This window comes from Harmonia axyridis, chromosome 1 (assembly GCF_914767665.1).
Source record: "Harmonia axyridis chromosome 1, icHarAxyr1.1, whole genome shotgun sequence".
NCBI classification, from domain to species: domain Eukaryota; kingdom Metazoa; phylum Arthropoda; class Insecta; order Coleoptera; family Coccinellidae; genus Harmonia; species Harmonia axyridis.
Window position 1 is genome coordinate 26,143,199 of NC_059501.1, and position 18,085 is coordinate 26,161,283.

Genomic DNA, 18,085 nt, shown 5'->3' on the forward strand with positions numbered 1-18,085 from the left:
AAGACTATTGAAGTCAAATATAATTATCAAAATAAATTTGTTACTTGAAATCGTACTTACAAACTTCAACCCTAAATATATGTATAGGTATCATTAAATAATAGGATCCTTGAATTATTTCCGAAAAACGTATTTTTCATTAGTATTTCAGATTCAATTTCGAAACGTATCTAGTACCTCGAACACCCATATTCAAAGAATTTTGTATTTGGGTATTTTTTATTCGGTTTCCTTTACATCTTTGTCGACGATTGCATGTTTTTTGCAATATTCTAAGTTATTTGGGAAAAGAACTTGTATGAAAATGAGTAATTTTTTTTTAAAAAAAGAAAACAAAAATAACAGAAACAATTTTCACGATGTTATAAGTAAAATTCGATCCATTCTTTCACGATTTCCTTAAAAAATTTCTTGTTTTATTTTCGAATCTGTACGCATCTCTACTATCTATCCTATTCATGAAGTAAAATTTAACCATAAGAGACATTAGAATAAGGTGTATTCTGAATAAAGTGAAAATACCGACAATCTGTGAATAGGAAAATACAGGTTCTCTGATCTTGTCTGATAATTAATTAATTATTCATTAACCGTTTTGTCTAAATAAAAAATATATTACTTAATCGATACATTGCTTGTTTTTCCATCCTTTTCCACAAATTGTCATATTCTCGCAAAAATTTCCTTTATTTCGAATGTGTACGATAAAAATCAGTGGGATACGATAATATGTACGATAAAATACGATGATTTTAAACACGCGGTACGATATTTTAGGCTTGTCGACCTGGCAACGCTGCATCTGACAGACTTTACGTATTAAACATGATGGCCGCCGCCATATATAAACAATCGATAAAACCATCGATTTTGACGAAAAAAAGGCATTTTTATTTCAGGGAAAGCTTGAAATGTGATCAATTAATCATTTCTAACGAGAATCAGTTAATAAAATACAAGAAAACTAGCTATTAATGTGGATAACCTCACCTTCATTAGGCCAATTTCACAATTAAAAAAAAAACTAGCTGGATTAAGGAATTTATGAAAGGGGATTCGTGATCTAAGATCCAAAATAAGTAAGTCTGCAAAATTTCATCACTTTTGAATCATTATTAAAATTAATTCTATATAGTAAACATTGTTTTTCTTTTCAGAAGATGGATTATTTTCGTTTGGATGAATAATTATACAGGATATTTATTTGTCGAATATCAATTAGAAGTATCTAGAGATGTTGGACCAATTCAAGTCTGAAAATTGAGATTAAAGCTTCAAATTATTAACTAATTTGTAAAGAAATACACAATATTTGATCAACAATTATATAGGGTGTATATATATTTGAAGTAGTAATTAGACATTTTGAAATCTGAAATTCTCATTTCTCTAGAAATGTCAATTCCTTTCTTCTTTGAAAAATTTGGGAAGAATGCATAATCAAAATGTGAGAGTTATTATCAGTCAATAGAAATACTACCTGAAAAAGAAACTGCATTCAATGTTTATTTTCAGTTTTGACAAATATTGAATTTACATAATCATTCGATAAGATCTATGAAAAGACCTACAGTGAAATTTTGTTTTAGGAATATTCAGTATAGCTATAATAAACTAAAAAGGGGCAGAATGAATAGATCTACCTTTCAAAAACCCATGGCTAATGTTGCCTTACAAGCAATCGTAACAATATCAGTAACATCTTTGAGAAATCAGGTTATAAGAAGTCCCTCATTTCCGAGGTTCATCAATACTTTTTTCAGTTGAGCAACAAATTATTCTTCTATTTCATAATTTATTAAGAAATATTAAGAAAATTGAAATCTAAAAATTTGGTTAATAGTAGGTTATTTTCCATAATTTATAATATTGAAAGACCAATTGGACATTCCTGAAGAACTAAGGCGTTTTTAGAATCTGAAAATTGTATCGATGAATTTTGCATACTCTTCTGTTTCTTGAAGGTATATGGACAAAAATGATTTTTGTGGGTTCTGGTGAATGATCAAAGGGATACAGGTAACAATTTCATTAATACCAGTCGAGATGTAGTTATCATAGATAAGAGATGATATAGAAATTTCACTAGATAATTCTGATTCAGTGGAGGACAGCTGAATTAAAGCTTAATCGTGATGGTTCGTTACGTTATAGAGCAAGCTTGTAGCTCTGGGTTTTACTCAGAAGTAAATTGAACAGGGCAATATATATAGTAAATGAAATTTTGACAGATATTAGTTAAAAAAGATCAACAATTGAGCATTGTATTTACATAAAATCAAAAAATAACTTGCTAACTGTTGTTGCATTGTACGTGGATGACTTTTTTGTTTTAACAAATGTTAATTCTGAATGAATATATCTGATAGAAAATTTAAGTGATAATTTCATCATAAAGAATTCAGGGAAAGCTAAAAATGTTTAGGGATGAATATCACTAGAAATTATGAAAAAGGTAGTATAGTAATTGTTTATATTCTTCAAGTATGTTAATTCAGCATGTCTAATTGTAAACATATGAAAACTCCTTTGAAAACTTAATTGAAATTTGATTCAACAAAAGAGAGTTGTAATGATGAACCATATAAGAAATTAATAGGTTTATTAACGTCTTTAGCAGTATTAACTAATCCTGATAAAGCATACTCTGTTAATCTCTTGAGTCAATTTAATAATTATCTCATTATTGAACACTGAAAAAGTGCAAAATTCATTTCAAGATGCAAGTATAAAGTATTTTATACCTACATTGAATTGCTGGAAAATTTATACCAATTTCGAAAGTAACTGCCATGTCAAAATTCTTCATATACTGAATGATCCTTCAAATTTTATTTCTGTTGTAACATTTTGACTAGTAATTCAAGTGAAAAATTTGAACTGATTTTATATATGTATATAGTATAGCTATAAATGAACAACCTGAAAAGAGACAGAATGAATGGACTTGCCTTTCGAATACCCATGGCTTATGTTACCTCATAAGCAAATTTAATATCTAGGTAGAACCTTTTTGAGAAATCAGGTTATAAGTTTGAGAGTCTCTTAATTTCCAAGGTTTCAGTTGAACGACAAATAATATTATGATAATATAACAGGGTATATATGGTTGAAATTATTCGTATGAAAGATTTCACAACGATTTGATTTCTTCATTATAAATTCAACAGCACTGCACTCAAATTCTTCAAAAACTGATAGGTCACTTATATTTTTGCACTCTTCAGTCGTAAAAGTGTATATTTTAGATATTCCAAAAACACATGGAAATTTTTGAATGTCATCTGACTAACTTGGCTCTTTTTCCAGTAATAAAGCCAATTGTGAATTATCTATAAGGAGTTTTTCTATCTGTTTAATACATGATCAGATGAAGCTTCTGTTCTCTTTTGTAGTTCCATCTTCTGTCGCAATAGATTCAAATTCTCACGAAAGAGAATGTAGTTTTATAGTTTGTGGAAAATAAACGAAAAATTCCTGAAAAAAGTAACATTCATATCCAATTGAATGATACAAACACTTAAAACAAACCTGAATTGATATTTTGACAAATATCTATCGAATTTTCGATTCGCCGAAAACTTTGCATTTTATCTGTCGGCATTTATTTAAATATTGAATAACAATTTTGGAAACTGCAAACTTTTTCAAGAACTTTCATATATCGAAATGGAATATTTATTATTAACATGACACTGACAGTCAAATTGTCCACAGATACCACAGAAATATGGGACTCGAAATGTCAAAATGATCCGAAACACCCCGTATACTCGAAAACCGCGGGGAGAATCGAAGGTTTGGGATTTTTCCCGGGATCTCCAGACGATTTTGAGGGGGGTCTTATTCTTGTCATTTTTGCTCTAGATGGTCCCGTTTGGGCTGTGATTTTACGTTTAAAGTTTGACGTATATGTGCAAGCGGTTTTATATATACTTAGACTCGCTCTGCTCGCCGAAGGGGCTCCGCCCCTTGGACCCCGTCACTATGCCGGTAGATCCTTCACTGGGTATCCCTCTAGAAAATAAAAGATTTTTTCGGAAACCTTGTATCGTTAGCTGATTTCAGACGATTCACTCGGTATACTATGCTGATTCTAGGGTGGAATTCTGTATGATTTTTTTTCCTAGAACATACCGTTTGGCCCTTGTTCACATGAAAATATTTGATGCAAATAACTTTCCATGACGACAAATCAAGGGCGGTCCTAGCCTTCAATTTTGAGGGGGTTCGCCGTTATGGGCTTCGAGTATTTCTATGGGATCAAATCCCAGATTATACCGATATCAAGCCTTACCTCTCAAAAATATTTATATTTAGATATTCATATGAATATTTATATAAGGCGTACAACTTTGCGTCCGCCGTTTTGCAATAGATGGCTGTAACGGTAAGTGGTAGTAGAATAGTTATTTATAATACAAGTAAGAAGGCATTGATATTCTTCCACGAGTTCAAAATTCAAAAACGAGCCACGTGGCGAGTTTTTGAATGAACGAGTGGTAGAATGAGCCTTCTGTTCGAGTATTATATATTATTTTCTCTAATTCTCTAATTGCATTCTTATTGAAATTAATGAAATATATCCATAAATATCATTTAGTGATGTTTGGCTTGAAAAATGTTGGCTGGCAGAACTGATTTTTTTTAAGGCAAATTGATGAATTGGCGGATAAAGCCGTGGCGGAAAGTTCGGAGTACCAACATATAATAATGAAATATAACCATGAAAACTGTGCTTTTCTGATATATTCTCGCACGATTTTGTTCCACAAGATGTGGAAGAATGAACGGAGTAACCACAGAATTAGAGAAATAAATATATCGTAGATGTCATACAATAAGTTTAGGTATTTGTGAACATAACGCCATTGACATGTTGGTCGATTTGTGTCTGCATCATAAAGTTATTCACGACTAACTATGTTAGCTTACGAGCCGAATTCTCGTCATTTGCGGGAGGTTTCAATTTTCTACTAAAATATGAAAAAATCCGCGGCTGAGGTTCATCGAATGCTTTCAAATACCTATAGTGAGAACGATATTGGTGGAAGAACGTACCAACGATATTGTTTATGTCTAGGTTTAGTTATTTTCTGGTACATCTGTAAAATGGCTTGTTCCGTTTGATTAAATAAATAAAGAAATAGATGAGTGGTTTCAACGCTTCAAGAATGGTGATTTTGATTTCGAAGACCAGCATCGCGGTGGAAGAGAGAAGTTTTTTGAAGATGCAGAATTGGAGGCAATAATTGATCAAGATTCATGTCAAACGCAACAATAATTGTAGGATCAATAGGAGTGACACTAAAAGCCATTTCAAAACGCCTGAAAGTCATAGGAATGACTCAGAAACAAGGAAATTGGGTGCGGTACGAGTTGAAGCCGCGAGGTGTTTGAACGACGTTTATTTACTTGTGAACAGCTGCTTGCAAGACAAAGACGGAAGGGGTTTCTGCATCGGATTGGGACTGGAGACGAAAAATGGGTTCATTACGATAATCCCAAGCGCATGAAATCATGAGGATATCCTGACAATGCTTCCACATCGACGGCCAAACCGAATATTCACGGTTCTAAGGTCATGCTCAGTATTTGGTGGGACCAGCTCGGCGTAGTATATTATGACTGAAAGAATCACAGGCGATCGTTATCGAACGCAATTAATGCGTTTGTACCGAGCATTGAAAGATAAACCGCCGCAATACAACGAGAGAGAAGATGAATTGATTTTACTGCATGACAATGCTCGACCCCATGTTGCGAAAGTAATCAAGATATACTTGGAAACGTTAAAATGGGAATTCCTACCCCACAACCCTACCCGACGTATTCTCCAGACGTTGCTCCCACGGACTATCACTTGTTTCAATCAATAGCACATGGCCTGGCTGAACAACACTTCCGATCTTATGAAGAAGTAAAAACTTGGATCGATTCGTGGATCGCTTCAAAAGATGACCAGTTTTTTCAATTCGTACGCTGTCCGAAAGATGGGAGAAAGTAGTGACCAGCGATGGGCAATACTTTGAATTATAAATATATAACCAGTTTTTTACAATAGAGCCTCGAATTTCGCAAAAAAAGTTTTACCCTTATGTATTTGTTGTATTATAATACCATTATTTACTTATCAGGGTTTTAACCATTCAGGTAGAAATTAAAAAAAATAGATTGTTTAATATGAAAAAAAAAAAGACAATTGGCAACTACATCACAAAATCTAATTTGGTCTTCAAAACTTTGAACCCTTTGAGAACCTTGTAATCACAGCGTCCTCGTCAACATCAATGTCCCTATGAATGTTCAGGAGGACAAAATACTCCATAAAAATGGAAGCAAACTACTAAATATGTCGTTTTCCACTGAATCTTATTATTATCCTCTATGATAGAAAAACTTTATTCAAATTAACAGAATTTTCTCACACCAAAATATCACAGCGATATATATCGATATTTTACTCTTACATATTTCGATAGTGTCAGAAAATATCGATACAATATATAGATATCGATAGTTTTCTGACCTTTGCCCATCCCTAGTGTGGATTTGCCGAACGCAGTCATAACCATAAACAAAGATTTCTCTATGACCATAATTGTCAGTCAAACTCAGACGCATGTCTTAAAATTTTGTTCGAATATAAATCGTATATTGTATTCTTTAATAATGAATAAAAAATAACCGATATCAACCAAATTCTCACATCTCATTTTTCCAGAAATGGCAATTTCTTTCTTTGAAGAATTTGGGAGAAATGAATAATCAAAATGTGAGCGTCAGTCTTTCAAGAAAGTTATTCATGCTTATAGGTTTGTAAAAAATTTTTAGAGAATATTGAATAATAATATAATCCCAACATTAAGATTTTAAATTAGCACATTTCTTCTTTATAGAGACATGTATGATGCATAAGTCCAAATTTAATTGATGATTGGGTGGGAAAAATTGACAAAAAAAGTTTATGTTTGTTAGTTAAGTTGTAATCCTTTTTATGGTCCTTTTTTTTGTTTATTTAATAGTTACAATAGACAATTATTAGCATATTTTTCTCTGAATTTCAACTTTGAAAGAAAATTTGTCATTTTATGTCTTGCCGATGAAAATATTGATATTCTTGTAAGTCAATTCAAAATGAATAATAGATATATTTTAAGGGCTATCATTCCATTGGATATTTACTTGTGAGCCCTAAAATGAAGTTACATTTATTCAATTGACTCATTAATAGAAATACTACCTGAAATAAAGAAATTGCATTCAATGTTTATTTTCAGTTTTGACAAATATTGAATTTACATAATCGTTCGATAAGATCTATGAAAAGACCTACAGTGAGATTTTTGTTTTAGGAATATTCAGTATAGCTGTAATAAACAAACTGAAAAGAGGCAGAATGAATAATAGATCTACCTTTCCTATACCCATATCTGAGAAATCAGGTTATAAGAAGTCCCTCATTTCCAAGGTTTATCAATACATTTTTCAGTTGAGCAGCAAATTATTCTTCTATTCCATATTTTGTGAGGAAATACAATATAATTGCAACAATTTGAAGGTCCTATTGGAAATTCCTGACGAACTAAGGAGTTTTTTAGTATCTGAAGATTGTATTGATGCTATGTTATAGAACGAGACTTGTGGCTCTGGGTTTTACTCAGAAGTGAATTAAACAGGGCAATTTATGTCCTATATAGTAAATAAAATTTTGATAGATATAAGTTTCAAAAGATCAACAACTGATCATAGTGTTTACATAAATCAAAAAATAACTGGCTTACTATTGTTGCATTGTACGTGGATGACTTTTTTGTTTTAACTAATGTTAATTCTGAATGAATTTTCTGATAGAAAATTTTATGATAAAGAAATTAGGGGAAGCTAAAAAATGATTAGGGATGAATATTACTAGAAATTATGGAAAAGGTAGTAAAGCTATCGATTATATTCTTCAAATATGTATTGCAATAATTCAACATGTCTGATTGTGAACATGTGAAAACTAAATGGAATTTTAATTCAACAAAAGAGAGTTGTAATGATGAACCATCTAAGAAATTAATAGGTTTATTAACATCTTTAGCAGTATTAACTACTCCTGATATAGCATACTCTGTTAATTTCTTGAGTCAATTTAATAATTATCTCATTGTTGAACACTAGAAAAGTGCAAAACTCATCTCAAGATACAAAGATCATTGTTCAATTTTTACTTCAGTCAAAAGGAACTGAGTATTTGAAATCGGTTCTAAAATTGTATCGGCCAATACTATTGACCCATTTTAGTGGGTTCGATATCTGACTTGATTTTTTCAAATGTTAACTTTGGATCTGAATCAATGAATAATTTAATTTCTACCAAAATGAAAAGATGAATAAATCAGTAGGATAGCATTTCTGAAATGGCCATATAGCACCTATTTCCATAACGATTAAAAGATTGGAAACTTTAGTGAACAAATAGGTAGGTATCTACATTTTTATACAAATTTGATCATTCATTCATGACATGGAAATTTTCAATAAATAGTCTACTTTTTAAAGTATTTTATACCTTCATTGAATTGCTGGAAAATTGATACCAATTTCGAAAGTGACTGCCATTTTAAAATTCTTCATATACTGAATGATCCTTCAAGATTTATTTCTGTCGTAACATTTTGACTAGTATTTCAACTGATATATTCCATACGTTATTGAAATCAATATCTTCAAAGTACTATTCAAAAGACTTATAATGGAATTTAGAAGAATATATCTTTCTCAATTTCATAGTCATATATGATATGATGCATAAGTCCAAATTGAATTAATTCACATCTAAAGTGAATGTTATTTTTAGAAATATTCAGTATAGCTATAATAAACCAACTAAAAAGAGACATAATGAATAGACTTGCCTTTCAAATACCCATGGCCTATGTTACCTCATAAGCAATTACCTATAATATCTTATCTTGGTGAAACCTTTTTGAGAAATCAGGTTATAAGTTTGAGAGTCTCTAATTTCCAAGGTTTATTAATACATGTTTCAGTTGAGCGGAAAATAATATAACAGGGTATATATAGTTGAAATTATTAGTATGAAAGATTTGACTTATTCATTATAAATTCAACAGCACTGCACTCAAATTCTTCAAAAACGGAGTGGTCACTTATATTTTTGCACTCCTCTGTCGTAAAAGTGTATATTTTAGATATTCAAAAAACATATGGAAACTTTTGAATGTTATCTGACTAACTTGGCTCTTTTTTTCCAGTAATAAAGCCAATTGTGAATTATCTATAAGGAGTGTTTCTATCTGTTTAATACTGTTTCATAGTAGCACAACTTTTACTCCAATCCAAGACTGAATTGATGAATGAAGCTTCTGTTCTCTTTGGTAGTTCCATCTTCTGTCGCAATAAATTCAAATTTTCACGAAAGGGAATGTAGTTTTATAGTTTGTGGAAAATAAACGAAAAATTCCTGAAATAAAGTAACATTCATCCAATTAATTCCAAATAATACAAACACTTAAAACAAACCTGAATTGAGGAAAATGCATTCGATGATATAAATGTTCATTTCCAAATTTTGACAAATACCTATCTATCGAATTTTCGATTCGCCGAAGACTTTGCATTTTATCTGTCGGCATTTATTTAAATATTGAATAACAATTTTGGAAACTGCAAACTTTTTCAAGAACTTTCATATATCGAAATGGAATATTTATTATTAACATGACACTGACAGCCAAATTGTCCACAGATACCACAGAAATATGGGACTTGAAATGTCAAAATGATCCGAAACACCCCGTATACTCGAAAACCGCGGGGAGAATCGAAGGTTTGGGATTTTTCCCGGGATCTCCAGACGATTTTGAGGGGGGTCTTATTCTTGTCATTTTTGCTCTAGATGGTCCCGTTTGGGCTGTGATTTTACGTTTAAAGTTTGACGTATATGTGCAAGCGGTTTTATATATACTTAGATTCGATCAGTTGTACTTTGTAACAATAACATAGAATTTGTCTAAAGTAGTTGATATAAACCGAAACATATTATGCTCAAAATTCAATATTGATAATTACCATTCCTTAATACAATAAACACTTTTTTTGCCTACTGAAACCACTCGAAATTGAGATATCGCAATAAATAAAAAGAGAACATCTTCAAAAAATATAAGGCAATGTCTAAGTTTGAAGTAATCATATCTCATTTGGATCAAATTGAAGATTAATTGTAAAGAGTAGTTTTTCCTCCTCGATTTCGTGCCAACACGAAAGTGTTTGTAAACACTTTCGTTTGTCAACAGTTCACACTTCACACCAAAGAGAGTTGTCAATAATTTATTCCTTTTCATTTTTTTTTTGTTCTCCTCTGTATACAGGGTGGCCACTTTTTCAATGGGATTGTATTGGTAACTTTTAAACCATAAGAGTTAGAAGGTCGGTCAAATGGAGAAAAAGTTGCATGATTAGAAGCATTATCAAGCAGTTCAAACAAATCGAGATTATCAGGGCCGGTTTTCGAGATATCATAAGAAAAGTAAATTATGTCATTTTGATTTTTCTTTTTTTCCCACTTTATTTCAAAAATTATCAAAAAATGTTACAGGAACTTTTTATTCGACAGTAAATTATCCTCAATTTGACGTATTCAAATTTCGTATCCAACGTTTCGTACTCTCTGGGCCACCCTCAACCTCATTTTTTTCAATACGGACCTGCATATTTTATGACATTTTTCGAAATAACTTTTAACGCTGAATTCAACGATATATCATACAATGTCATTCAAAGTAGATTTTCAGGTGATTTTGACCCTTATCCAATTTTCTTCGGGTAGGATCTGTATTACCTTCATTTAGTTTAATTAACAATATGCAATATGCAATAAATTTCGATAAGAAAATCAACTTACCCATCTTGAACTAAATGGAACATATAAGAATCAAAGCAAGAAACCAGTATACTGGTTTCTTGGTTCTTCTTTTATAATAATCATTTGAATATTTCAATTCATAATAATTAAACGAAAGTATCATTCAATGAAAAAAAAATGAAATGATTATTCGAAAGTAAATGAAAATTAATGAAGTAAGTGTTCGAAAAGTCCACCATTTTGTAAAATGCACTTTACGGTTCTGGAACCCATACTTCTTATACATTTGCTTGTTTGGTCTCCTTGAATACCTTCCAAAACATTCTCAATTTTCTCGAGAGGTATCACTATTGAAACAAATTACAAATTCGAACTTTATTTTGAGATCATTACGATATAATTTTTGCAAGGCTTGGTATTAAAATTTAAAATCATTGTATTCGCGTCTCTTGACTATTTTATTACCAGCAGTTTTTGAAAAATTCCATTCACTGGCCAAAGTTCTCGATTTTTTTTCTGGGTTCGATTGAATTTGGGTCAGAACATTGATATCGTTAATAGACTTTTTTTTTCTTACATAAACACCATTAAATTTGGATGAGGGTCAAAATCACCTGAAAATCAACTTTGAATGACATTGTATGACATATCGTTGAATTCAGCGTTAAAAATTATTTCGAAAAATGTCATAAAATATGCAGGTCCGTATTGAAAAAAATGAGGTTGAGGGTGGCCCAGAGAGTACGAAACGTTGCATACGAAATCTGATTACGTCAAATTGAGGATAATTTACTGTCGAATAAAAAGTTCCTGTAACATTTTTTGATAATATTTGAAATAAAGTGGGAAAAAAAGAAAAATCAAAATGACATAATTTACTTTTCTTATGATATCTCGAAATCCGGCCCTGATAATCTCGATTTGTTTGAACTGCTTGATAATGCTTCTATGCATGCAACTTTTTCTCCATTTGACCGACCTTCTAACTCTTATGATTTAAAAGTTACCAATACAATCCCATTGAAAAAGTGGCCACCCTGTATAACAACAATCAAAGAAGCTGAGGACGACATTCAAGTAGTTATATTTCTGAGAAATCAAACTACAACAAAAGAAAGTATTGCTAAAATCAGCTAAAGGGTTCAAGAGAAAATGAACTCGTTGAGATTTTGCCCGTTCCCCTAATTTTGCCGATTTATATGTGAATTGTTCCTAAAAAAAGAAAAACTTCAGATTCATTCAAGTAAATTACTCTAGAAATATTTCATTAGCTTGTTGTTCAATAAAATAATAATAATAATACTCACTCATATGATGTCCTAGCATCATCTTGTTCCATTTCTTCTAATCCAATCTTAACTCTGTTGTGATTATTCTAATTTTTTCTGGGTAAACACGAAGAATATTCATATGACGTTGAGATACTCGAATCTGCTACGTCAAATTGGCAGCTACGTTGCCAAATCGGAAAATTAATCAGGTATATGAAGTATTTCATGAAAAATGGAAATTTTTTACCATTTCCATTTTTCATTTATATTTTCAAAGATTTATTCTGATTCTGAATACGACTGATACTGCTACAACAAAATTCATCCTAAAAGCAGTTTCTCAAGTGAAATGGTTAAGAACTTATACACGCATATAATTTACTGAAGTAAAATGTAATTATGGATCTTTTTGTGAATAGGATGAAGCGCTTTTCAACACAAGTTAATGTTTTCTTTGTTTAGTTCTTTCCTTCGTAAGCTCTGCGAACTAAGCGAGTAAAATATTCAAATAAATTTTCTGAAATAAATGTTTCATTTTCTCTTTAAGAAGTTCATTGAAAACTAACAACTCCGCATTGAATGGGAGAAATATATAATCATCAACCTACCATCCGCGTCCACTGCAGGACATAAGACTCCCTAAAAATAAGGAATAAATTAAAAAAAAATCTCTCCGATTGACAGTTATTACTCAAGGTATTATATCTATTCTAAATGTTCAGCAAAATGAAAAGTCGGACCAAATATAATACTGTTATGACTCTGTTTGCACGAGAGGTGGCGTTATGGGCGTCTACTAGCCACTCTACTACGGCCCCGGCAGGTTTATGAGCGTCACCGCGTTGCAGCCGAGTCACCCCTACACGATGGTGTAGGAGGGTGTCTTAGGCAGAGATCGCTGGATTGCCTAACTGAAGAGTCCAAAAGTGATCTCGGGATGAAACACGCATAATCCTTACGGTGAGGGAGCACCTACGTGATTTTGGCTCGAGAATGTCTCACCAAAATCACACCTGAAAAAACGGAGTTCGAGAAAAATTAGAGCAGAGGTAAATGCCTCGAAAAGCTTATGCATGGAGGGGGGAAAATTTGCGGCCAAATAAAGAAGAAAAATTCAAAAACCAGGTTCTGACTGGGCACTGATATCAAAAAACTATGAATGCAATGACATTTTCTCATCTTCGATGAACAATAAGGCCTTCAATGTGAGGTAGGAGGAGATATGGAACACCAGGAAGAAAATTTTATATTATTATTATGAAGTGAATACTGTTGTAAGTGATTTTGTTCATGATCAAAACAATGCACTTTTCTTAAAATTTGGGTTTACTAAGACCACTTATATATTTTCTTTCAGAACAATGAAACTTTTCAAGAATATGTGTCATCAGAGTTGCTAACACCTGTATCTCAGCCTTTGAGAGTCTCGGAGCTTGCACAGACTGAATGAATTTTAGAGGAGGAGACTCCTCCACCCCCTGGAAATCAAGATATAAAAAAGAGAAAATATGATGGTACAGTAAATCCAAAGACACTTGGAGGAAGCTGAGTATTTCGATTTTACAAGGGTTGTCCAAGTCTCCAGAAATTCTTTTGGAGCCGGTGAATTTATCGCCTAAAAATACTTTCAAATAAACCCCGGTATCTAGCAGATCGCGGTATCCACTTCAAAGAGACATCTGGCCAAGCGTTTTTATGGACTAGTTCAAGTGACTTTTGATATACTATAACAAAACCTATTTCGAAGTATCAATTGTTTATCAATATCATTCATTTTTTCAAGGGAACCACCATTATCAAGAAGGAGACCACATTTCCAAAATGGTTGTTACGGCGAGTCGAATACATTTCCTTGCGTCACATTTTGGAGCTTCGTGACCCCAGGAATCATTACACTCATCGATTAAATCATTTGTTGTAAATTATTTGTCTTTGTGACTTTAAAACTGGGCACAGATGGCAACTGATCAACTTAATTAAATTAAAAACAATATTTGAAATAGATCGTTTATTTAAGAACATTACTGCTTATGAATTAATTACGAAGAAATTGTTGTTCACAACTCAATTAAAATAAAAATAAATATTTAAACTAGGTCGTTAATTTAAGAATATTACTGCTTATGAATTAATTTGATAAAATAACTATTAATTAATTATGTTCTGCAAGTGTTGATATTCACACTCTGATTGTTAAGAGGTAGATCAGGTACATTTTTCGTCACGATCAAATTATTCAATTCTGAATCGTCAATATCATCAGGTACTAGAGGTAGTTCCTCATTTTCCACATGACAATTTTGTTACCAACCTCAGTAAAGTTACATAGGTGATATTTAATTTATTTTCATTCGAATGAATAATATTTATATGTTTTCGGAGGCTCTTATTTTTAACTGAAGCATACTCGTATGCGAGTATGAGTGTGGTTATGGGTATGAGTAGTTAAATATGTTAACACATATGTTCTCTTTTATTCAAGTGAATAACATTCATATCCTTATCGACTCCTCCCTTTTGTTCAGTTGCTTACTTCAAATGAACTGCATCTATATGCCTTTTCATGTTATGTTTATAAACTGAAGCAAATTTGCACAGGTGACATCTATGTTCCAGTTTATCCAAATGATCAGCCTTCATTTGTTTTTCAAGTACTTCCTTATGTTTAGCAGCATACTCACAAAACTCACATTCATGTTCTTGTTTATGCGAATGAACTCCAGCTATATGCCTTTTAAGGTTTTTTGTATAAGCTGAAGTATAGTTGCACAAGTGACATCTATGTTCTCGTTTATTCGAATGAACTCCAACTACATACTTTTCGATGTTCCCTTTATAAGCTGAAGCATAGTTGCACAGGTGACATCTATGTTCTCGTTTATCCAAATGAACAGCCTTTATATGAATTTCAAGTCCTGGCTTATGTTTAGCAGAATACTCACAAAACTTATATTTATATTCTCGTTTATTCAAATGAACTGCATCTATATGCCTTTTCATGTTATGTTTATAAGCTGAAGCATAATTGCAGAGTGAAATCTATGTTCTCGTTTATCCGAATGAACAGCCTTCATATGAACTCCAGCTATATATATGCCTTTTGAAGTTCTTTGTATAAGCTGAAGTATAGTTGCACAGGTGACATATATGTTCTCGTTTATTCGAATGAACTGCAACTATATGCTTTTCGATGTTCCCTTTATAAACTGAAGCATAGTTGCACAGGTTACATCTATGTTCTCGTTTATTCAAATGAACAGCCTTCATATGAATTTCAAGTCCTTGCTTATGTTCAGCAGAAAACTCACAAAACTCACAATGATGTTTTCGCTTATTCAAATGAACAACATTATAATGCGGTTTAGATTTCTCTTGTCATTTGTTGTATACTCACATACTAGACATTCTTGTTCTTGTTCATTCGAAGGAACAGCATCCAAATCATTCCTAGTTTGATATTTATCAGAATGTTCATCTTCACTACTCAATAACTTAATTTCAAAAGTAATTCTCTCATTGAAACTATAATCTCTCTTCATTTCTGTTTCATATCCAATACCAAATAGAATTTTATTCCATTCTCATCAATGTACTGGTCAACAATATCTATATCTTCAGTCTTTACGTCTTCGGTCTCCATATCTTCAGAATACTGCCCGTCAATTGCATACTGAACGCTAGAATCAAAGAAGTTATTTGTTAAGAGGAACAATGACATTTTTAGGATGTTAGGAGAAAACACAATTTCAACATTTTTGGACTTGAAAGGCTGTTTCATATAATCTGTTACCTGCAAATTCGCTTCTTTATAAGAGAATAATTTATAATGGCAATCAGAAAATTTTCAATTCCGGAAAAAGTATTCCTATTATTGAAGTTATATTATTCTCTTATATTTATTTTCAGACGTTAAAACTATTATTTTCATTTTTATGTTTGGGTAACTTAGCATCTGAAGTGACCCAAATATTTCACAAGGATTATTTGCCATCTTTCCATTCATTAAAAATTATATAATTATCGTACCAGTTCAATTTGAACCATTATTGATTTGAAATTAATTTTGGGACACTTCTCATTGTTCAAAGAAATCATTCTTTTTGTTTTTGATTTGCGAGTAATCTCTGAATTTTTGAATATTTTTAGAGTGGAAAAACATTGTGGAATAAAAAATAATCAATCACCATCCAAAAATAATACAGTGTCTTCAAAAAATATATACACACAGGCAAATTTAGGGAAACCGAAAATATTTCAAGGAAGTTTGTTGTTCATTTTCCCTTGAATACTTTGGCCGATTTCAGCAACAATTTTTTATGTTTGTAGCTTGAAACACAACAGTTCTCGAATTTGAGAAAAATTTCAGCCCTTCATATGGTACTATTTTTCGAGAATAAATGTATAGAATCGCAAAACTCTTCAAGTTAAATTAAATTGATACACCGGAAAATGTATGTAAGTTCCATGAAAAAATTAATTGTATTGATTCATTACTATAATGTTAGCTTAGAACATAGAATTTGTAGTTTTGTAGTTAATATAAACCAAAACATATTATGTTCAAAATTCTTGTATCCAATGAATTATTCATCGAACAGCAAACGCTCAACATCAATTTTGATTATTACCATTCTTTAATACAATTAACACTTTTTTTCAGTGTACTGAAACCACTCAAAATTGAGATATCGCAATAAATAAAAAGAGAACATCTTCAAAACATATGAAGCAATGGGTAAGTTTGAAGTAATCATATCTCGTTTCAATTAATTTGAAGATTAATTTTTCCTCAACGATTTCGTGCCAACACGAAGTGTTCGTAAACACTTTCGTTTGTCAACAATTCACACCAAAGGGAGTTGTCAATAATTAGTTACTTTTCATTTTTTTTTGTTCTCCTCTGTATATAACAACAATCAAAGTAGCTGAGGATGACATTCGAGTAGTTATAGTTCTGAGAAATCAAACTACAAATAAAAAAAATGATTTCTGAAATCGGCTGAAGGGTTCAGAAGAAAATGAACTTCGTTGAGATTTTGCCCGTTCCCCTATTTTTTCCGGTGTGTATGTAAATAGTTCCTAAAAAAGTGAAAATATCAGGTTCATTCAAGTAAGATACTCTAGAAATATTTCATTAGTTTGTTGTTCAAACCAGAGATGAATACTCACTTATAGTCAAATGATATCCTATCATAGTCTTGTTCCATTTCTTCCAATTCTATCTTAACTCTATTATGATTATTCTCATTTTTTTCTGGGTAAACATGATGTTTATTGGAATACTCTAACAACTCTTCAAATGGAATGGTTAAGAACGTATACACGCATATAATTTACTGGAGTAAACTGTAATTATGGATCGTTTTGAGATAAAGCGCTTATTAACACAAGTTAAGGTTTTCTTTGCTTAGTTCTTTCTTTCGTAAGCTCTGCGAACTAAGCGATTAAAACATTCAAATAAATTTTTTTAAATGAATATTTCATTTTAATTTTAAGGAGTTTATTGGAAACTAACAACTCCAAATTGAATGGAAGTAATATATAATCATCACCCTACCATCTGCGTCCACTGCGGGACATAAGAATCTCTAATAATAACGAATAAATTAAAAAAAAAATTTCTCCGATTGACAGCAAATATTAATTTTGCAGACATATATCAATCAGCAAATCATTAATTTTCTTGTCAGGCAGCAAAGTAAGGAGTTTCCTACCTTGGCAGCAAAATGTATTTATTCTCACGGGCGTAGCCAGGGGGGGGGGCTTTTGGGGGTTCAAACCCCCCCGAAATGTTTAAGATGTCAAAATTTATTGAAACGAAACGTCAAGTTAACAAGAGTATATACACTGTGTCCGTAAAGTATGGAACAAATTCATTTTTAGCTAAACAGACCATTTTAAAAAATAATCCTGAAATTTACCCTATTTTAAAGTAATA

The 18,085-nt window shown here is 31.7% G+C and overlaps 1 protein-coding gene across 1 annotated transcript in view; it reads right to left on the reverse strand.

Moving 5' to 3' along the window:
• The window catches only part of LOC123671020 (zinc finger protein 711-like), a 49,482-nt gene extending 32,027 nt beyond the window's left edge, over nt 1-17,455 (reverse strand). The window contains exon 1 of the mRNA XM_045604663.1: nt 17,317-17,455. Within this exon, the coding sequence (XP_045460619.1) occupies nt 17,317-17,354 (38 nt within the window). The 5' untranslated portion in view covers nt 17,355-17,455. The remainder of the gene's footprint in view (nt 1-17,316) is intronic.
• Between the last annotated feature and the right edge of the window lie 630 nt (nt 17,456-18,085).